The 27551-nt window shown below is 34.4% G+C and overlaps 1 protein-coding gene across 11 annotated transcripts in view; it reads right to left on the bottom strand.

Moving 5' to 3' along the window:
* Positions 1-801: 801 nt before the first annotated feature.
* The window catches only part of SCML2 (Scm polycomb group protein like 2), a 147624-nt gene continuing 120874 nt past the window's right edge, over positions 802-27551 (bottom strand). For 6 of the 11 annotated variants that reach the window (XM_023500308.2, XM_031958930.1, XM_031958925.1 and 3 more), the window contains 2 exons: positions 5875-6038; positions 803-4046 (listed from right to left, as the gene is read on the bottom strand). In XM_023500308.2, the coding sequence (XP_023356076.1) occupies positions 3921-4046; positions 5875-6038 (290 nt within the window). In that variant the 3' untranslated portion in view covers positions 803-3920. Of the gene's footprint in view, positions 4047-5869; positions 6039-27551 lie in introns of all 11 variants that reach the window. The other 5 variants (XM_031958932.1, XM_031958931.1, XM_031958926.1 and 2 more) reach the window with 2 other exon arrangements.

Here is a 27551-nt window from a genome sequence, read left to right as displayed (position 1 = left end):
GTTTCAACAGTAGTGCCAAAAAAGAAAAAATATATCCAGAAGTCTTCAAATACATAGGTGGGGAAAAGGCTATATTTTGAGAGTAAAGATGAAGAACTGCAAGTAAAACCTTTTCTATCCAAGAACTGTCATAATTTCTTCATGGCCTTTTTATTAATCTATCTGTGATTTAATTGTCTTAAAGATGGTTTCTGTAATTCCCTGAATGAGATGTAAAATGTCACAGGAATTAAATTATTTGTGCTTATTTAGTTCAAATAATTATTTTCTTAATCAACTGTGATCCATCTAGTGGTGAATACTGCCCTCTGGTGAAATAAAAATCTTAGCTAAGTACCAATGCTGGAAATCTTTTGAGTTTTTATGTTCTTAATCCTTATTTCTGAATCTTGGCCTAGTTAACATGATAGGTATACAAAAAATAAAGCAACCAAATATGTACTTTCAGAAGAACTACAGATAAGGAATTACAGATTTTGAAATGTATAAGTTAAGCTAGTAAAACCTATAGTTTTTTACATTATTGAACTGTGGGAAAAAAATTCTTATAGGAGAAATATTTAATTTGTTAAGTTTAAAAAACAAGCATGTTTGGAAACTTGAAAATTTTCTAAGAATCAGTTTTTCTTCACTTACATAAAAATCTGCTTCTAATCACTGCTGAAATTATTATTTCTAATTTTTCTATTTTTCCCCCTTGAATAGATCAAAGGTTTCTTGTAATAAAACTATTAGCAATTTCTGCCTGATAATTAATAGCTTAACAAATAAATATCAAAACTATTAAAATATGAAACACATACTTTATTAATTTTTCTATACAACATCCCTGTTGAAATTACATTTAAAAATATATTTTTTATACTTAGGGATCATGCTATAATACAGTGTGAAATAATGGTAATGGAATAAACAAAAGTGATTCATGTCATATCTGCATTCATAAACAAAAGATTTTGCACAGTCTGTAGAAATAAAAAAATAAGGCAAATTTTCTAATAGAGTATTATTTATTTGCACAATGATATATTTACCTTGGTCCTTCTTGGAAGAAGTAAACTGCTTACTATGCTCATGTGAATTGACTCTTTATGATCACTATGGTTCCATATTCGATATATTTTTGATTCATTTGCCAAACACTAATCACCTGGTACAGATACAATTTTTATCAACTTACTTTAAACAACTGCAGTTGAGATTTAACAAAGGACATGCAAATTAATATGAGCTTATAATTTTCTTACAAATTTTTCTAATCTGTAATATATTTGCAAATTTCTCTGGGAAAAAAAAATTTTTTTAATATGATATTCTGTCCCTCCTGGTATCTTAAGTAGCCAAATGAGAAAATGGACAATGCAGAGTCTGAGCTTATGATTAAGCCAAGACCTACTATAAAGAAATCTTACTTTGATAAACTATCACATTGTAATTGTCATATATCAGTCCACTTCAAGTGGACTGATATATGACAATTACAAGAAAGGCAGGCAATAAAACAGCTTGAGGACAATATGAAGTGAAACTTCAAGCAACTTGATAAAGGCAGGGAATAAAGCAAAAAAAAAAAAAAAAAAAAAGAACTATATGCAGCAAGCTAATAACAAAGATATTAACTGTGAGCAAACCATAAGAAGATGCAGTCACTCTAGAAACTGAGTTTGGTCACACATACACCATAATCTTCTCTTTTTATCTTTAGACTTACAGATTTATCTCATAGTTGGATGAATGTTACCAAACTGTATCAGATGATGAAACTTCATCAACTTTTTAATAGAAAAGAAGTTAGAGCTGCAAAGCAGTATAAGATCCCTATATGAAACTCAGTGAAATATCACTATTGCTATCTTAGATTTTTCAATTCCACTTGCAGAGATAAATAAGCATTCTTGCCAATAGCACCACTTTTGAGATCGAAGACAATACATGTAATTTCCCAAATGGTACTCTTATGCCCAAGTTGATATGCTTCCAACAAATAAATAAACATTTCGTTCCTAGGGAAATTACCTATTTACCTAAAAGATAATTTTAATTAAAAAATAAATTCAACTCTATGAGAAATGCAGAAATTTAACCCTTTAGTGGGGGCACTTATTTTGCTAATATCTAAAATAAATCCACACATTAATGCAATGTGATATGCACAAATCAACAATGCCTGAAGTTTTGATAACAAAATCATCAACAAATTTTCTAATCAGAAAAATATACTATACTTTAAATGTATTTTATGTCTTTGAGCAAATATATACTGGACACTTTACAAATTGGTTGATACAACATAACTCAAATGATGCATCTATAGTAAAAAAATTCTTCAAAAATTACTAGCTACATTAAAATTACATGGATGACATTTAAAATGTGAAATCTGACCATTTAACACTGTTTAACTATATAATATTGCAATATTCATTCGATAACCTGAAGATGTTTTTAACTAAAGCAAAGCATTCTCAAAAAAGCAATTTGCAAAAATACAAATTTTGACAAGAAATCTTTTACAAAAAATGTAATAAACATTATAAAAGTTATCATTTGAGATTACATTTTCCCCAGCAAATAGAGGCCCTAGTATTAAGTACATTCTTGTCCCTGATGTAAATGGTATTGGCAGTTTATACTACTGGGAAAACATCATAGCTTATATAAACAGCACAAAACTTTATGTAAAGCAATAAAGATGAGTAATACACAAAGCACCATTTCTTTATGAAAAACATAATCTTTAAATTAAAACCAAAAGAGAGGCAAATAATATAATAAATGTGTATTCCAGGATAAAAATGATTTGGAATTGGATACTACATGAATTTTTGTGTAGAGCACAGAATTTCCCTTCATGAAAACGAATCTGATTGTTTCTTATAGTCTTGGAAACTAAGTGGAGATACACTCATGATGGCAAATGATGCAGTTTCTCCCAACCTCCCCCCCAAAAATAATAAAAATAAAATTACATAGTTTATTATTACTATTTTGGTAGTACAGAGTGCCATTTTAAAACCATAAGAAACAAAGGTTTTACTTGGATGTACACTTACAGATATATAGATAAAATAAAAATATGGTATTGTATATGCAAAATATATATATATATATATATATATATATATATATTTAAAATCAAACAAGACGTATATCTCCGTATACATGGGTGTAAGAGACGAATATGTTCCCATTCTCAAACTTAGCAAAAAGATGGAATACTTTTAAATAGGAAGTGTATCATTTATAAGGAATCTTGAATTTTTCATCTTACAACAGTTCACTATTAAAGAAAATCTTTCCAAGTAATATAAATATTGATTGAATATGATAATTGTATTTCTCTCAAGAATGATCATACTTCTAAAAAGCTTATGTCTGCTTAAAAAACACAATTCACAAGTTTAATTCCCTTTCTGAAAAATCATTTAAAAGTATAATCAAATTGACCACTGAAGGTTTAGAAAATGATTATCAAGAAAGAGATAAGATTCACATCTGTATTTTTAAATTCTATGGCAAAATTTCTGTAGCCACAACTATAAAAGTTAATAAATCCTTGCAATTCTGATTTTATTGTTTGTTTTGTTTTTTTAATCCTTTGGGATTCAGCTATTTTGGTTCTCAATGTGAAATCAGTTAAAGTTAATGTGTGCTTGTACATTTCTTACAACAGCTATTATATTTATCAAAGTATTCTAAAAAATAAATCCTGAATAACTGCCAGCAAAGAGTCAGTTGAATGAATTTTGAAATGCTACAATAAAATCATTTCCTGAAAATAGTAGAAATATCACATTTTAAGAGTCTGCAAACTGAGAAGTTGATACCATGACAAAATATTTTAAAATAAAAATGGTATCTGTAAACCTGAGAAATCAGTCCAATCAGAAAAATACAATAATCTTTGTGTGTCTCACTGGCTAATACTTTCCTTGTTTGAGTCTTTCAATATGGTAACAGAGCTTTAATGCAGGTCCCAACTTTAGTCCCATATATCTCATTATCATATCACTCCTCAACAATAGAAGTGCTTTCCCATCAATTTCCTACAGAGAAAAGGAAAAGAAAAAAAGAAAAATATTTTAACATTAATGTTAATATGAACAAATTTATCTTGATTTATCTTTAACAACAAAGAAGAATAAAATTTGTATTTCTAAAAAGTATTCCCAGAAGAATCTATTTAGTAAGAATTATGATTAAAAGACAGGGATGTTAAATTAAAATTTCATTATATGCATTATCTGGATACCAAAAGTCACAGAATCTGTGACTAAGCCTGAGATGCACAAATGTCAAATAGCAAATTTGAACTCCTTCCTGGCTCTTAAGTGTTATCTCTATAATCTGTAAATCTAGGTTTTAAAATTTTTAAAAAGGAAATTTAATAGTATATATTTACTAAGAACAAGGATTAAAGAAAAAAATAAAGCATAATTTTCCATTCTGTTATTTCAAGAAAAGTTGAATATCTGTGTGGTAAACTTCACTGGTAGAGATGACTACTGAGAACAGATAGGTTCAAATCCTATTCCTACTACTTAGTAATTCTATAACCCAGAGCAATTTACAACTATTTTAAGTTTTGATTTTCTAAACAGTAAAAGGAAATAAATTATTATTAAGATTAAATAAAATTAATTTATAGGAAAATTTTGTAAACTTAAAATTTATAAATATTAGAAAATACATTTGCAAATATTATTTAGGTAAATAGCAGCATATATAATAAACTCAATCTCAATTGTTTATTCACTTGCTCAGAAAATGAAGAACCATTATGATGCAAAGCCCAATATTAATGTGATCAATGTGAAAGCTCTGAAATTAATTTTTAAAGCTAAATATTACAGAATTCCTTTTAGAATAAATACTACAAAGTAACCTTGAATTTTTCTTATCTAAAGAAGTAAATTAATTAACTAATAATTAATAGTAATAAACTAGTTTACCAATTTAGTAAACTAAACATTAGGACACTCTTTTCAATGATTTAAGGTAAAGCTTCTGAAGCCAAGGGTCACCAGTCACGTAGGGTCACAAAACAATGTGGGGATAACAAAATTATGATGTATTATCAGCAAATGTTTTATTTTTATACCTATTTTGTATAACAATATATCTGGGGTAGTATAAAAATTCTTCAGGCAAAAAGTGGTAAGTCCCAGACAAACTATGGATGGATATTAGTGGAGAGTTTTTACACTGAGAACTCCTTGCTCATCTGGATATACTCACTTGTCCAGACCAAATCTGCAAAGTCTCTCTATCTCACTCTCTCTCTCCCCTGAACTAAAACAAACAAGAACAAAGTACAAGGGCACTGACTGTACTAGACATTGGGGAAATATAAAATAAAAACAAACAAAAAATCTTTAACTCTTGAGGAGCATACCTCTTACTAGAAAAATACAAAAATAAGCATAAAGCAATTTGAAGATGTAAAAGATCAGAAAGTTTCTTGAAAGAATGTTATTTTGCAAATTGCTTTACTTTGGTGTAACATCTTCCGGGAAATATGAGATAGTATGTGTACTTCGAAATTTCAGTAATGAGGTATTTCAAACAGATGAGTCAACAGGTTAGCATCATGAAAAGAAAAGTATTCTATTTTTTCTTGTCTGTCTTCTCTGTTTATAATATCTCTAACATCTGTCAAGAGATATGGGGAACAAGAAAATATTCTCAATTTTCAAGCTTTTATTTTTTTTTTAAATGTACAAATTTACAGAAATTCAGTCATTTGAAAGATCCTGTTCTATCAAAGTAAATCAACATTTAATCATGTGGTAACTGTGAACTCATAATTTGAAGTAGTTTAACAAGGTTATTACATAGGGGGGAAAAAAAAGAAAAGAAAAAAAGGTACCCTACATGTCTCCTGAACAGCTCTGCATGTGGTGCCAATGCCTGAGGATCAGCTTCTTTCACAAATCGCATTACTTCATCTATAGACCAATTTGAGGGATCTTTATTGGATCCTCTTGAAGGTTCCCGTTTCAGTACATTGAGATCTGGTCCAGTTGTCGAACTTGCAGCTTCAATGAAAAAAAAAGCGGAGGAGGGACACAGAACATTAACTTGCTGGAAATATATTTGTTCTAGTTTGGAGGAAAGATAAATTAAAATTCATTAAATGTCTCGGCTTTGGCATTCATCTTGAAATAATTAATTTGAGAGCTGAGTATATTCTTGCTAATAATGGGAACCCTCAAATAATCAGCACCATATAAGGCAAAAAGTTTTAGAAAAAAATTGAGAAACAACTAAATGATGAATGTATGAAGATGTATACGCTTCAGAAGAAAAAAATTTTATTCTACTTCAAAAGAAGTTAAATAAGTAATGCTATCAAAGGAAAGCAGATTGGAAAGATTATGATTAGTCTCGGTCCTAGTAAATTCAGTAAAATTTAATGTAAAGTTGGATACAATTTATATTTAACTGAGTCACCTATCATTTCTTAAGAAGATTTCCCTGTATAGACTATAGTTGTGCAGCAGAAGTCTAGGAGGAAAAATAAAGTTTTGATTTAATCTCTCTGAAGTACTAGTTATTTATTGTGGATTTCTAAAGCTTCTCTCTTTCTAGAAGCGTGAACTTCCTGGGAAAAAGTTGTCTTTGTTACTTCTAGTTGTAAGAGAAAATTTTATTTTGTCTTTTAAGATTTTTCTTCCAAATTATGTTGAAAATGCAAATGATGATAAGTAAAGACAATGTAGAAAGAAGCACAGAAAAGCAGAGTAGCATTGAAAATACCTAAGTTTCCCCCCCCCCTTCCCCAAAAATAAGTAAACAGATTCTTCCAGGATCCAAGATAATGAACTAAGGAGTAAATTATTGTAAATTTCCTATATTCATCACCCAATGACCATAAAATAGCACCCTACAACAAATTCTGGAATATCAGAACCAGCAAAGAGATAGAGTGAAACAATCTTTTAGGCCAAGAAACCTGGAAGACTGGCAAGAACTCACTCAGGACATGAAGCATCCAAGCAAGCCAGCAACAAGCCCTATCTCAGCAAAATATAGCAGAATATCCTGAGCCTCACTGATCACTGATCCTCCCTCACTTCTGCATAATCCAAGGTTAACAGACTACAGCTCTGGGGAACCACTGCCTGTTTCAGTGCAGCTCTGGACAAATAGGCATCCTCCAGCTGCCAGACTTCTACATGATTTAGCACAGCTCTGGGCAAACAGGCACTAAACTGTCACATGCTTCTGTGTTGACCCAGGGAAATGAACAAATACCCCACTAATCTCAACACATACCATGTACCAGCACTAGGACCACAGTTCAGTACTGGGTAAAGCTACTAGAATCCCATAGCCCCCACACCGCCAGTCATCTCACCCTACCCCTTCAGTACAGCATCAGACATGAAGATCCCCTAGGGGCCTCAGGGAAACATCAGGACAGCACCAGAAAACGGCAAACGCCTGCAGCCCCTGGCACAAGAATCCCAGGAGCAGCCATCAAATATAAAAGGAAAAAAGCCAAAAACGATGAATAAAAACAATTAAAAGAGAATCTTGATCACAGAAAGTTATTATTGTTAGAGGGAAGACCAAGACACAAATTTAGAAGAGGGCAATGGCAAAATACCTAAAAGGCAAAACCCCAAAGAAAAAATGGAAGTGGTTTTAAAAGCCTAAAAAAGAATTCATGGAAGAGCCCAAAAGGGAGCTTAAAAATTATGTGAGAGGTAGATGCAAGAAAATTATGAAAAAAAAGAGTCAACATCTTGGAAAAAGAAAATCACTACTCAAATACTAGAACTTACCAAATGAAAAAGGAGATGAAAAATCCACTGAAGAAAAGAACTCCTTAAAAAGTACAACTGGTTCAATGGAAAAGGAGGTACAAGGTTAATTGAAAAAAAGCAACACCTCAACAGAACAAATTCAAAAGAATTAAGGAAAAAAAAGAAGAAAGAAAATGTTAAACACCTCCCTAGAAAAAGAACTGACTTGGAAAGTAGACCCAAGAAAGACGTCATAGAAACTGAATGGATGTCCATCAGTTGGAGAATGGCTGAATAAATTGTGGTATATGAAAATTATGGAATATTACTGTTCTGTAAGAAATGACCAACAGGATGATTTTCAGAAAGGCCTGGAGAGACTTACACGAACTGATGCTGAGTGAAATGAGCAGGACCAGGAGATCATTATATACTTCAACAACAATACTAGATGATGACCAGTTCTGATGGATCAGGCCATCCTCAGCAACAAGATCAACCAAATCATTTCTAATGGAGCAGTAATGAACTGAACCAGCTATACCCAGAAAAAGAACTCTGGGAGATGACTAAAAACCATTACATTGAATTCCCAATCCCTATATTTATGCACACCTGCATTTTTGATTTCCTTCACAAGCTAATTGTACAATAATTCAGAGTCTGATTCTTTTTGTACAGCAAAATAATGTTTTGGTCATGTATACTTATTATGTATCTAAGTTATATTTTAATATATTTAACATCTACTGGTCATCCTGCCATTTAGGGGAGGGGGTGGGGGGGTAAGAGGTGAAAAATTGGAACAAGAGGTTTGGCAATTGTTAATGCTGTAAAGTTACCCATGTATATATCCTGTAAATAAAAGGCTATTAAATTTAAAAAAAAAAAAAAAAAAAGACGTCATAATCATTTGACTATCTGAAAGCCACAATCAGTATCTTTCAAAAATTTATCAAAGAAAACAACTGCCCCAATATTCTGGGGCCAGAGAAGAAAACAGACATTGAAAGAATTCCTCGACCACCTCAGGAAAGAGATCCCAAAATAATAACTCCAAGAAACATTATAGTCAGATTACAGAACTACCAGGTCAAACAAAAAATACTGAAAGTGGCCACAAAGGAACAATAAAAATATTGAGGAAGTAACTACGAGGATTACACCAGATTTAGCAGCTGCAACAATAAAGGATGAGAGGTCACAGAACATGACATTCCAGAAGGCAAAGGAGTTAGAACTACAAACAAGAATTACCTACCCGTCAAAATTAAGCATAATACTCCATTGGAAAAAAAAATGACCATTCAATGAAATAGGCTTTCAAAATTTCACAAGACCACCAGAAATGAACAAAAAATCTGATTTCTAATAGCAAGACCCAAGAGAAGCCCAAAAAGGGAAAAAGGGGAAAGAAAACATAAGGGATTCAATGGAACTTAAATTAACTGTTTATATCCCTATATGGATAGGTACTTGCAATTCTTAAAAATTGCAACAATAATAGTATAACTAGAATGAATATACATAGAGTGTAGATATGGGTGAATATGAATAAATGACAAAAAATAAGGAAGGAATTAGGAAGAATACAAGAAAAGAAGGAAGTAAGAGGTAGAATGGGGTACATTATTTCAAGTGAAGAAGCCAAAAAAGCTATTATAGTGAAGAGAAAAATGGGAGGATGGGTGATGGGTATTACTTGAATTTTATTTTCATTAGAATTGGATCAAAAGGGAGTAGTATACACAATCAATTGACTTCAGACATCTATAGCCCAAGAAGAAAGCAGGATGGCAGGAGATTAAGTAAAGGGAGGGATCTGACAATAAGGGAGGACAGTTTGGGGCAAGTGACAGATAGAAGCAAAACACTGGGAAAGAGTGAAAATAGAGAGATGACAAATAGGAATGAAAACAGAGTGGAGAAATACATAGTAATCATAAATGTGAATGGAATGAACCTAACAATAAAAGAGAAGCCAAATAGCAGAGTGGGGCAAAAAGAATCCTCACACACTCAAAACAGAGGGATATACATAGAGTAAAGGTAAGTAAGGAGCTGAGATAGAATCTGTTAAGCTTCAATTAAAGTTAAAAAAAAAAAAGTCTAAGTAGAAATCTTGATCTCATTCAAAGCAAAAGAAAAAAATACGTCTAATTCAAGGAGATGAGAAAACTATCAGTACACCACAGTAAAGGAAGTAGTATAAATATAAAAGAAAAGTAAAGATATACCATGCATTCTCTCACCACTTAACAGAATGTTGTTTTTTTGAATTACATGTAAAGAAACCTTTCAATACACTTTTATACTATTTTGATTTCCAATTTTTTTGCTCCCTCCTTCCTTGTTCTCCCCAAGAGAGCAAACAATCTGATAACAGATTATATATGTACAACCATATTAAATATATCCACATTAGTCATGTTATAAAAGAAGAAAGAGAACAAAGAAATAAAACCACAAGAAAGAAAAAACAAAAAAAGTGAAAATACTATGTATGCTTCCCTCTGCATTCAGATTCCATAGTTCTTTCTTTGGATGTAGACAGAGTTTTCTAATAAGAGTTTTGGAATTATCTTAGATTTATCTCTTCTTAGCAATAATCTACCAAAGTTATCATCACACAGTGTTGTTACTATGTACAACACTCTTCTGGTCCTAGCTCATTTCGCTCAGCAATTATTCATTTAACTCTGTCCAGGTTTGCCTGAAATCTACCTGGCTCATCATTTCTTATAGAACAGTAATATTCTACAACATTCATATACCATATTCCCCAACTGAGAGTCAATCACCACAAAAAGGAGCTGCTGTTAAAAGAAAAAATTGAGGGGGAAAAAAAACAAGCAAGCAAACAATAAAAAAAGTTGAAAATACTATGTTGTGATCCACATTCGGTGCATCAGTGTTCTAGATGCAGATAGTTCTCTCCATAACAAATCTATTGGAATTGGTGTGAATTACCTCACTGTTGAAAAGAGGCAGGTCCATCACAGCTGATCATCATATAATTTCGTTGTTACTGTGAACAAATATTCTCTTGGTTTTGCTCACTTGACTTAACATCAGTTTATGTAAATCTCTCCTCTTTGAGATCATCCTGTTGCCCATTTCTTATAGAACAATAATATTCCACAACATTCATATACCATAACTTATTTAGCCATTCCCCAAGTGATGGGCATCCACTCAGTTTCCAGGTTATTGCCACTACAAAAGATTGCTACAAACATTTTTGCACTACATGTGCAAAAATTAAGAGTAGCCCTTTTGATGATTGCAAAATATTGCAAAGTGAGGGGATGCCTATGAACTGGGAAATGACTGAACAAGCTATGCATGGAACACTCTTGCAGAGGAAATGATTAAGAGGCATATTTTGGGAAAACCTGGAAAGACTTGTACGAACGAATGCAAAGTGAAATGAGAAGAACCAGGAAAAAATATTGTACACACTGTCGGGAACACTGTGATGAACTGCATTCAACAACAGAACAATCTAAGACAAGTACAAAATACACATGGAAGAAAATGGTATCCACATCCAGATAAAAAAATGATGGAGCTGGCAGATCAAAACATACTTTTTACTTTATTTGTTTTCATGGTTTTTTTTTCCACTTGGGCTCGTGGAACTTCCGGCCAAGATGAGGGAATCTGAACAGAGTTCACACAACACAATTTAGGCTGACTCTCTAAGCCAGTTTATCAAGCTATCTTAGCTGCTACAAGGTTTCGTCATCCACACCCAGCTCTCCTGCCTTTTTTATCCCCTCTAAAGTCAGAGGTAGCAGAGAACACAAAGTTCTTAAAATAATGCTTGCTCTCCCTCTGCATCTCTAAATGGTATTGAAAAGCAATAGCTTGCACAAAAACTTCTGGTAAATGAAGTTAATTTTAAGCAAATATTTAGCCTATCACCTCCCCATTTCTAAAAGCTACAGCTTTGGAAAAGCTTTTTTGCTCTCCTGTTTTATCTACTTTAGTCATATCAAGTATACAAAATTAGGTGACAATTTTGATGCCTAGCAGCTCTGAAATGGTATTCTCTTTGATGCTCTTGAAACTGTCAATTAGTCATATTTTTAATAATAAATAGATTTTTTATGAAATTCTTTATACAACTAGTTCTGTTTCTACTATCACTCCACATCCATTGGAAAAATAAAAATATTTTCCTTTTTATGAAAACTTTTTAAAATTACTTGTTCCAGAAATCTAGCCAAGATTCCACCATCTATCACACACATCTATCTAAGCTACTTCTTGCTCTCAGAATACTTTATTTCATGACAAGGCCTCAGAATTAGGGTTTGACTGAAAAAAGCCACAAATAATTACCAACAGAAGATATCCTCAAAATTTGCCAGAAAAGGTCTGTTTTTGTTTGTGGGTAGGGACGGTTAGATCAGCAGGCAGTGAGAGCACAGCAGGCAGGGAAAACATGGCAGGCAGCTCACAATGAGCAGACCTGAGGCGGGGTGGGGTGGGATTCTCAGCCTTTTCTGCAGGGAGAAATTTACCACAGTGTTGCTACTTTGCCCTGGCAGCAAGCCAGTAGATCAGCAGAGAAACTATAAACACAGGAGGTAAAACCTATAACCCCGAAACCCTAGGGTCTTTAGGGTCCTGGCCACACCCATCCAGCACCCAGAGTGACTTAGCATGCTCTCAGTCTCAGAGTGCAGACCCAGCCCAGCCCAGCCATTGCTGTCCTACTAGTGCCTCACTGTTGGCCCCTGCAGTCTGTAGAGGAAGCTTGGTAATACAATCCAGCCCCACCCCACCCCCAAAAAGTAGACTGCATTTACATTTTTTGTTAGTTTATTTTCTTTGATTCTTCTTTGACAAAATGAGCTAAAAATTAATGTGAACTCCAACAATAGAGAGCTTCTATACGGACAGAGAGCAGACTTTAAACCCAGAGGAGACTAAAGAGAGACTCTCCAGATGAATCCCCAAAGGAGGATAGGATGGTTGGTCACCACCACACAAGACTCTCATGGAAGAAATTAAAAAGGCTCTTACAAGAGAAATAGAAGAAAAATGGGCAAAGGAAAGGGAAGCTTGGCAAGAGACTCTGGATAAGTCATCCCACTCATTTAAAGATAGAGTGGATAAAGAAATCAAATCCCTAAAAACCAGAATTATTGAACTGGAAAAGGTAAACAATTCCAAGGAAAACAGAATTAGTGAATTGGAAAAAGAAAATAGCTCTCTAAAAAATAAAATTGGCGAAATGGAAAAAAAATTCCATAGAACAAAACAACTCACTTAAAAACTCAATTGGACAAATAGAAAATGAAATTTTAAAAGTCAATGAAGAAAATAATTCATTAAAAATCAGAATTGAACAAATGGAATTGAATGACTCAAGGAGAAACCAAGAATCAGTCAAGCAAAACCAAAAAAATAAAACAATGGAAAAAATGTCAAATACCTTCTTGAGAAAACAACAGACCTGGAAAATAGATCTAGGAGAGATAATCTGAGAATTATTGAACTTCCTGAAAATTTGGATGAAAAAAAGAGCCTGGACATTATTTTCCAGAAAATTATCAAAAAGAACTTAACATAAAAGAACTTATAGAAACAGAAGGTAAAATAGAAAGAATTCATTGGTCACCTACTAAAAGGGACCCTAAAATCAAAACTCCAAGAAATATTGTACATAAATTCCAAAACTATCAGTCCAAGGAAAAAAATACTACAAGCTGCAAGCAAAAAAAAAAAAAAAATTTCAAATACAGAGGAGCCACAATAAGGATTACTCAGGATCTAGCAGTGTCCACATTAAAGGGCCTGGAATCTGATATTATGAAAGGCTAAGGAACCTGGTATGCAGCCAAGAATAATGTACCCAACCAAAATGAGCATTTTTTTCCCATGGAAGAAGATGGACATTCAATAAAATAGGTGAATTTCATTTATTTCTGATGAAAAAACTGGAACTAAACAAAAAATTTGCTCTCCAAATATAGGACTCAAGAGAAACATGAAAAGGTAAAAAGAAATCTTGGAAAGTACATTTCTATTATAAAGATACATAAAGAACACATGTATAATTTGTTCTAGAAACTAGAGGTGGAAAGGAAATTGTACCAGAAAAAGGGTAAAGTGGGGTTACTACATCTCATGAAGAGGCAAAGGAAATCTATTATATCTGAGAGAAAGAAGGGAGGGGGATGAATATAGGGTGCATCTTACACTCATCAGAACTGGCTTAAAGAGAGAAATATTAGACATATTCAATTTACAGAGAAACTTCTCCCACCTCATTGAAAAGTGGGAGGAGAAAAGTGAAAAGGGAAAGAGTAAGCCAAGTGGAAATGAATACAGAAATTGTGAGGAAAAGGAGTAAGAAAGAGGGAGGTTAAGGGAGGGATCCCAAAAAGGGAGGGCTGTCAAAAGCAAGTGGTGCTCACAAGTTTAATCCTGGGGAAAGGGGGGAAAGGGGAAGGAAAGGAGAAAAGCATAAGCAGGAGTTAACAAGAAGGAAAGTAATACAGAATTACTAATTTTATCTTCATAAATGTGAATGGGGTAAACTCCCCCATAAAGAAGAAGCAGATAGCAGACTGGATTAAAAGCCACAATCCTACAATATGCTGTTTACAGGAAACACACTTGAAGCAGGGCGATATATACAGAGTAAAGGTAAAAGGCTGGAGCAGAAGCTACTATGCTTCAAGTGAAATCGATAAAGCAGGGGTAGCCATCCTCATCTCAGAGCAAACAAAAGCAAAAATTGATCTAATTAAAAGATCTAAGGAAGGAAACTATATCTTGCTAAAGGGTAGCATAGATAATGAAGCAATATCAATATCAAATGTATATGCACCAAGTGATGTAGCATCTAAATTCTTCAAAGAGAAATTAAGAGAGCTGCAAGAAGAAAATAGACAGCAAAACTATAATAATGGGAGAGCTCAACCTTGCACTCTCAGCATCAAACCACAAAATAAATAAGAAAGAAATCAAAGAGGTAAGTAGAATACTAGAAAAGTTAGGTACGATACATCTTAGGAGAGAACTAAATGGAGATAGAAAGGAGTACACTTTCTTCTCAGCAGTTCATGGAACCTATACAAAAACTGACCATATATTAGGACATAAAAACCTTAAATTCAAATGCAGAAAGGCAGAAATAGTAAATGCATCCTTTTCAGATCACAATGCAAGGAAAATTACATTCAATAAAAAGCCAGGGGAAAGTAGACCAAAAAACAATTGGAAACTAAATACTCATCCTAAAGAATGATCTTAAAGAAAGCAACTCATAGACACAATTAATAACTTCACGCAAGAAAATGACAATAATGAGACAGCATACCAAAATGTGTGGGATGCAGCCAATGCATTAATAAGGGGAAATTTTATATCTCTACAGGCCTACTTGCATAAAATAGAGAAAGAGAAGATCAATGAATTAGGCTTGCAACTAAAAAGGCTAAAAAAGGAACAAATTAAATACGCCCAGTCAAACTCCAAACTTGAAATTCTAAAAATAAAAGTAGAGATTAATAAAATTGAAAGTAAAAAAACTATTGATTTAATAAATAAAACTAAGAGTTGGTTTCATGAAAAAAACCAATAAAATAGATAACCTTTTGGTAAACCTGATTAGAAAAAGGAAAGAGGAAAATCAAATTGTTAGTCTTAAAAATGAAAAGGGAGAACTTGCCACTAATGAAGAGGAAATTAGAGCAATAATCAGGAGTGACTTCGTCCAACTTTATGCCAATAAATTCGTTAACTTAAATGAAATGTGAGAATATCTTCAAAAATATAGCTTGTCCAGATTAACAGAGAAAGAAATAAATTGGTTAAACAGTCCCATCTTAGGAAAAGAAATAGAACAAGTTATTAATCAATTCCCTAAGAAAAAATCCCCAGGATCAGATGGATGTACACGTGAATTCTACCAAACAATTAACTCCAATGCTATATAAACTATTTGAAAAAACAGGGATTGAAGGAGTCCTACCAAATTCCTTTTATGACACAGACATGGTACTGATACCTAAACAAGGTAGGTTGAAAACAGAGAAAGAAAATTATAGACCAATCTCCTTAATGAATATTGATGCTAAAATCGTAAATAAAATATTAGCAAAATGATTACAGAAAATCCTCCCCAGGATAATACACTATGACCAAATAGGATTTATACCAGGAATGCAGAGCTGATTCAATATTAGGAAAACTAGTAGCATAACTGACTATATCAATAACCAAATTAACAAAAACTGTATGATCATCTCAATAGATGCAGAAAAAGCATTTGATAAAATACAACACCCACATTCCTAATATAAAAAATTTTGGAGTTGGAAAAATGGACTTTTCCTTAAAATGGTGGAGCATCTATTTAAACCATCAGTAACATCATATGTAATGTGGAACCATTCCCAATAAGATCAGAAAGTGAAAAATGCCCACATCAATTTTATTAGTATTGGATTAGAAATCTAGCTTTAAAATTGAGAAAGAGATTGGAATTAGAGTAGGAAAAAACCAAATTATCACCTTTGCAGATGATTTGATTGTATATAGAGAATCCCAGAATTCACTAAAAGCTTTTATAAATAATTACAACTTTTTGCAAAGCTGCGGATACAAAATAAATCACATAAAATCCCCGCATTTTTATACAGCAACAACAAAATTAAACCAAGGATACAAAAGGAAATTCCATCCAAAATAACTTTAATAGGATAAAAATTTGGGAATCATCTACCAAAGGAGCGGGTTTGTATGAGCAAAATTTCAAAACACTTTCCAACAAATAAAAAGTAGACTTAAATAATTGAAAAAATGAAGTGTCCTTGGATACGACCCAAAATATAATAAAGAGAAAATCCCTAAATTCTATTTATTTAATGCTATACCAATCAGATTCCAAGAAAAAATTTTAATGATCTAGAAAAATAAAAACAAAAAATGAAAAATAAAATTGAGTCCAAGGAATTAAGAAAAAAAATCAAACAGCTATGGGGCTAAAATTTGATCTAAAACTAATTATTGCAGCACACAAACCATTTGGATTGGCTAAGAAATAGATTAGTTGATCGGGAATAGGTTATTCCAAAGGAAAATGTCAACTTAGCAATCTAGTTTGACAAACCCAAAAGATCCTAACTTTGGGATAAGAATTTTTGACAAAAACTGCTGATAACTAAAATTAATATAAAAATTAGGATGGACCCACACTTAACACCTTATACCAAGATAAGATCAAATGGGTCCATGATTTAGGATAAAGAACAAGATTATAAACAAAAGGAAACATAGGATGATCTCAGACGGAGGAAGAAGAAATTTTAAATAAAGATGAACCATTATTGATCCAAAAATGAAAATTTTGATTATATCAAATTAAAAAGCCTTTGTAAAACCAAAATAATGAAAAAAAAGATTAGAAGGGAATAAATGGGGAAAAATTTTATAGTCAAAGTTTCCCGCCCAAAAATAAGAGAATTGACTATAATTTATAAGAAATCAAGCCATTTTTTCCAATTGACAAATTCAAAGATATGAACAGACAATTCCAGAGATGAAAAGAAACATTACCACTCATATGGAAGTGTTCCAAATCATTATTGATCAGAGAAAAATGCAAATTAAACAACCTTGAATACTACTACACATTGTGATTGGCAAGATGAACAAAAATAATGATTAATGTTGAGGAGATGGGGAAAACTGGGACACTGTGCATTGTCGGTGGGTTGTGAAAATCAATCATTCTGGAGGCAATCTGGGTTTGTCCAAAATTATAAACTGTGCATACCCATCCAGCAGTGTTTCTACTGGGATTATACCCCCAAAGGGATACTAAAAGAGAAAACCTGTATGTGCCAAAATTTTGGGCAGCCCTGTTTGTAGGGCTAGAAACTGAAAATAATGGATACCCACAATTGGAGAATGGCTGAATAAATTGTGGTATATGAATGTTTGGAATATTATTGTTCTTAAAGAAATGACCAACAGGATGATTTCAGAAAGACCTGGGAGACTTACACAATGATGCTGAGTGAAATAGGGGACCAGGAGATCATTATATCTTTCCCAAAATATATATGATGACCAGTTCTGATGGACCTGGCCATCCCCACAAAAGATCAACCCATTTCCAATGGAGCAGTAATGAACTGAACCACACGCCCAGAGAAAGAACCTGGGTGATGACTAAAAACCATTACATTAACCCCAATCCCCCTGCATTTTTGATTTCCTTCAAATTTTAAATATTTCAGAGTCTAATTCTTTTTTTCACAAAAATAACGGTTTGGTCATGTTACTTATTTTATCTAATTTATATTTTTTATATTTAAATTTCTACTGGTTATCCCATGTGGGGAGGGGGGGAGGGGAGGTGAAAATTGGAACAAAGGGTTTGGCAATTGTTAATTGAAAAGTTTAAAAAAACTTTAAATAAAAAGAAAAGAAAAGAAAAGAAAAGAAAAGAGAAGAGAGAGGAGAGGAAAGAAAAAAAAAGAAAAGAAAGGGAGGGGGGAAGAAGGGGAAAGAAAAGAGGGAAAGAGAGAGGGAAGGAGAGAAAGAGAGAGGAAAGGAGAAAGAAGAGGAAAGAAGGAAAAGGGAAAGAAAGAGAAAAGGAGAGAAAGGAGGAGAGAGAGGAAAGAGAGGAAAAGAGGAAAGAGAGGAAAGGAGAGGAAGGAGAGAAAGGGAAAAGAGAGGAGAAAAGAGAGAAAAAAGAGAAAGGGAAAAGGAGAAAGAGAAAAAAGAAAGAAGGGAAAGAAAGAAAGAAAGAAAAAAGAAAAAAAAAAGAAAGAAAGAAAGAAAGAAAGAAAAAAGAAAGAAAAAAATTCGGGTGTGGGGCCTGGGACTTAATAAACTTTGTTAAAAAGAGAAAGGAGCCAATATATTTAAAAAATCTGGGATGACATAAGGGATTTCTTGAAAAGAGAAAAAGTCCGGGATCAAAGGAAGAAGCACCCACAACAAAAAAAAATTTAAAAAAAATGCAAACGGGTTTGCATTTTTTTTCCTTCCTGGGTTATTTTTACCCTTCTAAACCTTTTCCTTAAAAAAAGAACTTTTGATTCTCCAAATTTTCTTTACAACTTTTTAATAATATGGATGTTTTAGGGGAAGGTGGAGGGGGAAGGAAAATCGGAATAAAGGGGTTGGTTTAACCCCAAATTTGTAATAAAAATTTTAAAAAAAAAAAAGCCTTTGTACAAACAAAATTAATGCAAACAATATTAGAAGGGAACCAATAAACTGGGCAAACATTTTTACCCTTACAGGTTCTGATAAAGGCCTCATTTCCAAAATATATAAAGAATTGATTCCTTTTGATCTCATTCTTCTTTCACAACTATAACCTAATATGGAAATATGTTTTATGTGACAGTGTAGAGGGCAGGAACTCTGAAAAGGAATACTTAAGTATGATTGATTTAATCCTACAACAAGATGAATTGATTTAATTAGAGTACTTAAGAGGTCAGAGTCAGACCAAAGCAGAGCAGAGACTGTGATGGGCATACTGCTCACTGAGACTGCTGATGCAGACTGGGAGATTGAAGGAAACAATATGACTTTAGACTTTATTCCTGGCTATTCTCGTGATTATTTTGCTGAGACCAAGGCTAGTCCAAAGGCCCTCCAGAAAGCTAGTCAGAATATTACTTTCTGGTGCCCCAATGTGGTAGTAAGAATTTACACTCAGAAGTCCAGAATGATAGGATTGTTGAGTTCAGTGGAGAAGTTCCTGTGACCAGGAAATAGGGTGAGTACAAATAGGAAACATTGTTAAAGGCTAAACTAGTATTTCAGCTGAAATGGGACATATGCTTAGAAAAGAACCTTCCCTGCCCCAAGGAAGTGTGTAAAATGCATAGTTAAGCTAAATAAAAAACCAAGATTTGATTGTCACTTGGAAGCAGATCACTGGATACTGAGAAACATTAGCATCTCCTTGATTCTCTAAGGAAGAAAAATTAGAGCCAAGAAAGTGGAAACTAGTGGGAGTGCAACTAATTGAATATTACAATGATAATGGTCCTGATTCAATTCCTAAAGAAACATTCTATATATATAACATAATACAATTGGCTTTAGGGAATTACATAAATTTTAGAATAAGGAAAAAGGAGACAGAGGAAGAGGGGGATGGTATTGACAAAGTAGCTGAAATAAATGAAGAATTAGACAAGAAAGGAGTTAAGGTACAGTGCTGGTAAAATTAAAAGAGGGATAGTAGTGACAAAGTAGCTGAAATGCATGAACAATTAGACAAGAAAGGAGTTAAGTACAGTGGTGATAAAATCAAGTAGTGTGGTGCTTCAGAGCAGGAGCCATTAGGGCATTCCCAATCTCATGAGCCTCACCCCTTAATTTCCCCTTTGTGGGTGGAGGGAGGAGGAGGAGGAGGAGTGAGAGGGTTAGTAACACAATTAGCACCACTTATGCAGCAGTCTTGTCCACTCCTCTATGACACAATTATAAAAAACACCAATTAAAGCTAAAAAAAAAACAGGCTATATCTAAGAATAAAAGCAGGTCCTGTGATTGAAGAATTTGATTCTTCAGGTCAACCCAGGAGAAGATACACTCCTTTTGATCTGGAAATTATCAAAGATCTGAATCACATCTTTATTGGGCTACTATGTCTTATATTAAGATAGCGTTAGGAAAACTGGCTTTTGAAATTTTAATCCCTAGTGATTGGAAATCTATAGCAAGGACATGTTTAGAACCTGGACAAAATTTGTTGTGGCTTTTGGAGTACAGCATACTTTATAGAATACAAGATCAACGAAATAGGCAACCTGGAGTTAATATGCCAGTCACCTCTGACCAACTAGCAGGTATAAGTCAGTATGCATACACTTTAGTGCAGATTAATTATCCTTTTGATAGCATATGAGCAAATTGCTACTGCTATAAAAGCACGGGGTACCCTCCCAGGAAAACAAGATAGAGGGGAAGCCTTCTGGAAAATAGAGCAAGTCCAAATGAACCCTTTGCTGATTTCATGAGATGTCTGCAGACAGCTGTCATATAAACTACTGCTGAAAATGAAGCAACAGGAATAATGATAAAACAACTTGCTAGAGAAAATGCTAATGAGGTTTATAGAAGAATTATGTTAGGACTACACAAAGATGCTCCTTTAGAGGAGATCATAAGACGCCGCACCACAGTGGGCACAAATGCTTTCTATACCCAGGCTATGATGCACAACATGGGAATAGAGGGTCCCTTTTGGCAAGGGACTTCCAAAGAGACTCATCAATAAGTTCAATGTGGTAAAGTAGGGCATCTGAAAGCTCAATGTTGGCATAGAGCTAAAAGTGAGAAGTCAGGATGAGAGAACAAAACCCAAAAGCAACAGGCTTCCATTGGGCATTAGAATCTAGATCGACTCAGGGAAACAAAAGGCAGGGCCCAGCTCCAGAGCCCCAGGCCAAAAACAGGTGGGACATGATGGCAGCCCAGGTTACACCCAGAGAGTCTTTAGAGGTTCAGTACTCCTACATGATCAATCAGCCAAAAAGCAATCTGATGGAAGAAAGGGATTACATGATCTATCAGCCAAGAAGCAATCAGATGGGAAACAATTAGGGAGAATAAATTTGTATACAGCTGGGAGTACTGAGATATCCCCTGGAGAGGTGAAATCTGTCCCTGTCCAGTCAATGGATCCTCCAGGCACAGTAGGCTTGACCATTTCACTCCTGAGAGTGCTTACAAAACAGTCTTCATCCATACACTGTTGTGGGAAACTGGGAAATATATAGATAATATCCCAGTCATGAATGCAGGTAGACAACATGTGACTTATCAATAAGGTGAAGTAGTAGCACTGGGTTTACTGATATATGCTCCTGACTGGCAATCTGGTGATATTTTCCCAGATTTTGATTCGCAGCAACAGAATCCAGGAATATTCTGGACTAAAGCTGTTACATTTGACCGACCTATGCTCCCTAACTATATAAATGGCATAAAATCGGAAGGGTTGATAGACACAGGTGCAAATTGTACAGTCATTAGAGGTACCAATTGGCCCAGTCATTGGCAAAAGATCAAGAGACATCTATATATCTGGCATAGAAAGATCAAAAGCAGCTGAATTTAGTGCTACCCCTTTGAAATGGATATTTGAAGGTTAAACAGGAGTTCTTACTCCTTTTGTAATTGAAAAAATCCCCATTAATCTATGAGGAAGACACATGAGTATTTCAGCCTTTTAGGCAGGGCTGATATTGAAGGCCTGCCAACACTCTCACCTTTTTCCATTCAATGGAAAACTGAAAATCAGTGTGGATACAACAGTGGCCCTTAGCTAGTGATAAAATTCAGGTCTCATTAGATATAGTACAGGAGCAACTTGACCAAGGACACTTACAACCTTTTCTAAGTCCTTGGGATTTCCCTGTATTTTGTTGTAAAAAAAGAAATCTACAAAATGGAGGAAGTTGACTAATTTAAAAAAAGTAAATGAACAGATGAAACTATGGGAACTCTTCAGCCTGGACTTCCATCTCCTACTCAACTGCCTAGAGAAGGGCCTCTTTGGGTTATAGACATTAAGGATTGTTTCTATTCTATCCCTCTAGAAAAGGACGATATGAAAAGATTTTTCAGTACCCAGCATTAATTTAGCTGAGCCTCATAAAAGATATGAATGTACAGTTTATGCTACAGGGAATGGAAAATAGCCCTACTATGTGTCAAATGTATGTTGCTGCTGCCCTTACTCCAGTAAGAAAAGCATTTCCAAAAGTTATGTTGTTACACTACATGGATGATATCTTGGGGTATGCACCTGAGGAGCAAATGTTAGAAGCATGTCTACAAAAGACCACAAACACTAAGGAACTACAAATTGTCTATAGCTCCAGAAAAAATTCAAAGACATGCTCCTTTTCAATATTTAGGATATGATATATATCCCAAGATGCTTACAGTACAAACACTTTAAGAACAGAGAAGTTAAACACCTTAAATGACTTTCAGAAATTAATAGGAGATATCCAGTGGATGTGTCCAGTGTTAAGACTTAACTACCTATCAACTGCAACCATTATATGACATTTTAAGAAGAGACAGTGCTTTAAACTCACCACGCCAGCTTACAAAAGAAGCTCAAGAGGCTTTGAGAGAAGTTGAACTGGCTTTATCCAATGTGGTTGAAAGAGTCATTCAAAAACCCTTAGAAATATCAGTTTTTGCTACAAAAGAGGCACCCACAGCAATCCTTCATCAAGGACACAGTGTGATAGAGTGGGTGAACCTCCCAAAACAACCAGAACAAAGCCTTACTCCTTACCCAGTGCTTGTGGCTAGAATTTTATTAAAGGCCATTAAACAAGCAAGGTCTTATCTGGGATAAGACCTAAGAAGATATACACCTTTTATAACAATGCACAAATTAATGTATACTGTGAAACCATTCCAGAGTGGCAAATTTTATTGGCCACAGTTCAAAATTTTACACATGGGTCTCCATTAAAGATACCCCAGCTATTACATAATTGGTAATGGATTTTTTAAAATAGCTTTTTATTTACAAGTTGTGTGCATGGGTAATTTTACAGTATTGACAATTTCTATGTAATGATTCATAGTCATCTCCCAAAGTTCTTTCACTGGGTGTAGCTGGTTCAATTCATTACTGCTCTATTAGAACTGATTTCGTTCATCTCATTGCTGGAGATATTGGCAATGGATTCTTGGAAAAAAGGTTTCTAAGGTTCCTCTTAAAGGACCAATTATCTTTACAGATGCATCCAAACATAATATTTGTGCTACATACTCTCTTGACTTAACGATAGAGCAGTCAGAATTTCCTTTCAATCCACTCAGCAAAATGAATTACAGCCCATTATAAAATTTGTATGTATATATTGTATATATATGTATGTATGTATCAGCTCTTTAAGGAATTTCAAGAACAAGTGAGAAAGCATTCAGGTAAGATTTATATCTTACATGTCCATTCTCATAGTGGACTTCCAGGTTCTATTTTTGATGGAAATTCAAAGGCAGAAATAGCCTTTTAACGATATTAGCCAATATACCTTTATTTCAGGAAGCCCAAGAATCTCATTCTAAATATCATCAGGCTGCTCAAGCTTTACATTTGCAATTTGGGATAACAAAAGAGGAAGTTAGGAGCATGAAAAGCCTGTACAGCTTGCCTTCCTTTCCACACTCCTACACTCCCTCCAGGCAAGAACCCTCATGGTGTGAAACCCAATGAAATTTGGCAAATAGATGTGACCCATTATGAATCTTTTGGTCGTCTTTTATCCATGTTGTAGTAGACACCTTTCCAGGATTTACTTTTGCAATACCAGCAAAAGAGACAGCCCAAGTGGTCACTGAATTCCTTACACAAGGTTTTGCAATTATGGGTGTGTCACAAGAAATAAAAACAGATAATGGACCTGCATATACTTCTAAACATTTTGCATACTTTTGTGCACAGTATCAGATTTTATACACTGGACAGACTTTCCTCAAGGACAAGCAATAGTAGAGAGGAGAAACAGATGCTCCTCCAAAAACAAAAGAGAGAGAGCTACAGGTAACCCTAGAGAACTTTTAAATTTAACTCTATATACTATTAATTTTCTGATTTTTGATAAAGATGTACTGGCTCTGGCAGACAAGTTTTATAAACCACTGGATGGGCAGCATCCAGTGCAAGCAGCTCCATTATCTTTAGGTAATCATCAGGTGGTGTGGAGAAATCCATAAAGTGGTGAATGGAAGGGACCAGATAGATTAACTGCTTGGGGGAGAGGGTTTGCATGTATCTCCACAGATGGAGAAACAATCATATGGGTGCCAATAAGTTGTATTTACCTTGTCCATTGGAAAGAGACAGAAAAAGAGAAAAACACTGAAACAAAGGAGAAAACTCAAGAAATATTGCATAGTTCCACCTCTGATTACATGTGCCATTGAAAAAGCATGACTGTTAACCCAATGTGTGTTAGGGTCAAAGAAAGGTCAGGTCTAGAGCAAAGAGGATATAAACACAGGCTTAAGTGGCCTTGAGATCCCCAGACATGATTGGCTATGAGTAAACAGGGATCACCTTTGTGGGCGGGAACTCTGACCACTCCAGCAGGAACCCTGAACACTCCAAAGTCATGTCAGGAATGGGAAGTGTCTCCGTGTTTGACTGTGCATGTGACCTCATGGACCCACTATAAGCTAAGTGGGGAGGAGCTCGACCCCTTTCCATCTGGAGTTCTGCTAAGAGAAGGAACTAAGAGAGTTCAGGAGGTGTTACAGTAGGATGTAACACATGTGAGTAAAGTTTCTGAGCTTGCCTGCAACCGCTCTTGAATGCCCTACTGTGTTTTAACTGTGTCCCTATGAGGTAGTAGCCATAGGGTCTCTGATGACCTCAGAAAGAGGTTAAGCTTGATATAAATACTTATCAGAGATTTCTCTGAAGTCCAGGAAATTAGGAGAGACTGGCAATAGCAAATACAAAGATAGCATGTTGCAAATGCGTATGGCAATTGACTCATGAACATCAAAAAATTATTGATAAGACTGTTATAGAACTTCAAAATCCACAGGAATCATTGGATTCCCTGAAATGAAAAATTGTTGATAAAACTGTTGCAGAACTTCAAAACCATCAGGAATCATTGGATTCCCTAACACATAATAAGACTGTTGCAAGACTTCAAAATCTGCAGTAATCATTAGATTCCCTAGCACATGATGAGACTATTGAAGGACTTCAAAACTTGCAGAAATCATTGGATTCCCTGACCCATGAAGTAATCAACAATAGAATGGTTTTGGATTATCTCTTGGCTGCTGAAGGAGGTGTATGTGTGACTATTATTTATATACCCTCCTTTGAGGACTTATGGAAATCTTTTACAATACCACGTTGATTCATATTTTGTTATATCACTACTTCCATGTATAATTCATGTTTGTTATACCACATTGAGCCTGTGCCAGCTGTGGGGAGAGCCATCACTACTAAGTCCTTGTGTTATATTACTATGTGCTTATGTGATACCTCCTATGCTGATGGATTTATGTATACCTGTTTCAAGTGAGACCCTTCAGAAACCCACTAACAAAATCTGGTTTGACTCCCCATTTCCCTTTGGTGTTTTCACCTCCTTTTCTGAGAAGTCAGGGAGGGCGTGACCACCTATGTTCTAAAACAAAAGAAAGTGGGAGAAGTAAAGAGTAGGAACTCTGCAAAGGTATGCTTAAAGCACAATATGACTGATTTAATGCTACAAGATATTAACTCAGTGGAATTGATGAGATAATTGGTTCCCCAGTGATATAATGACAGGTTATACTCAGTATAATGAATTGATTTAATTGTGATAGAGTATTTAAGACGTCAGGGTCAGACTGAAGTCGGGAGCAGAGACCAAGATGTACAGACTGCTGACTAGCTGGCTGACTGAGACTGCTAAGCAGACTGGGAGACTGAAGGAGACAATAAAGACTTTGGACTTTATTCCTGACTATTTCCGTGATAATTATTCTGCTGAGACTAAGGCTGGTCCGAAAGCCCTCCAGAATATTAGTCAGAATATTCAGTCCAGAATAGTCAGAATATTACATGACAGTATATGCACAACCCAAATCAAACTGCCTCTCATTTTAGGAAAAGGGAAGGAGAGGGAGGAAGAAAAATCTGGAAATCAAAATCTTGTAAAAAAAAAAAAAAAATGAATGTTAAAAACTTTCTTGATGTATAATGGGGAGTGAGGGAGAGAGAATAAGATACTATTAAAAAGAAAAAAAATTAGAAGTATGAAATGGAAACTCATGGTTTTATACTGTATTCTCTTTTTATGTGTTGTGCACATGGAAGTAGTTTGGTTTTGGTATCATTTCAATTTAAATTCAAAATAAATATTTAAAAAATGATATCTATGAAATCATGCAAAACATCCTTCAATATTAGCTGTGCAAAAGAAGAAAAAAATTGAAATTACATATAAAAAAAGAAAAAAATAATTTGCTTAACTTTTTATTTGATTTAAATTCTAAACAAGGTCAAACTGCTTTAAGATTGTGTAATACTCTGATTGGAAGTAAGAATACCTATGTTCAAACTTTGGCTCAGCACTATCTTTGCTGGACCTTTGTTTGCTCAATTTTAAAGTGATGGTGTTAGATTATAATTCCTAAGATTCCTACCTCCTCTTAAAAAAAAAAAAAGTGTTCTAACTAAGCTTTCAATCTTAGTATTAACCTTGACTTCTCACTCTTCCTTTTTTCTGTATCCCATCAGTTGCCAAGTCATGTCAATTCTACCTGTACAACTTTCATTTCCATCTACTTGTTCTTGCTCACAATATCATCATCCTAGCTTCCCTTTCTCATCACCTCTTACCTGAACTATTTCAGATCCTAACTGATATCCCTGACCCAAATTTCTCCCCTCTCCAATCCATAGTTCATCCAGCTGCCAAAATGATAATTCTAAGCACAGGTGTGACTGTTTCATTCTCTTGCTCTGCAGACACCTGGGCTTCCCATTATTCCTAACAATCAAATACAAAGCCCTTCACAACATATCTCCACTTTACCTTTCTTGTTTTATTAAGTATTTTCCCTTTACTTTTCAGTCCAGCCCAATAGGCCTTAGAGCGCCTCACAAACCACATTCTAACCACCTGCTTCCTTTCATGTCTTTGTGCACACTGTTTCTTGGAAGACTCTTTTTCTTTACCTTTCCTCTTGAGAGTCCTTAGTTATCTTCAATGCTTTGCTTAGCCTAAATACCTTGAAAAGCATGCCAGTGCATTT

The sequence above is a fragment of the Sarcophilus harrisii genome, chromosome 3 (assembly GCF_902635505.1).
Source record: "Sarcophilus harrisii chromosome 3, mSarHar1.11, whole genome shotgun sequence".
Lineage (NCBI taxonomy): Eukaryota > Metazoa > Chordata > Mammalia > Dasyuromorphia > Dasyuridae > Sarcophilus > Sarcophilus harrisii.
This window is presented reverse-complemented; position numbering and strand designations above follow the sequence as displayed.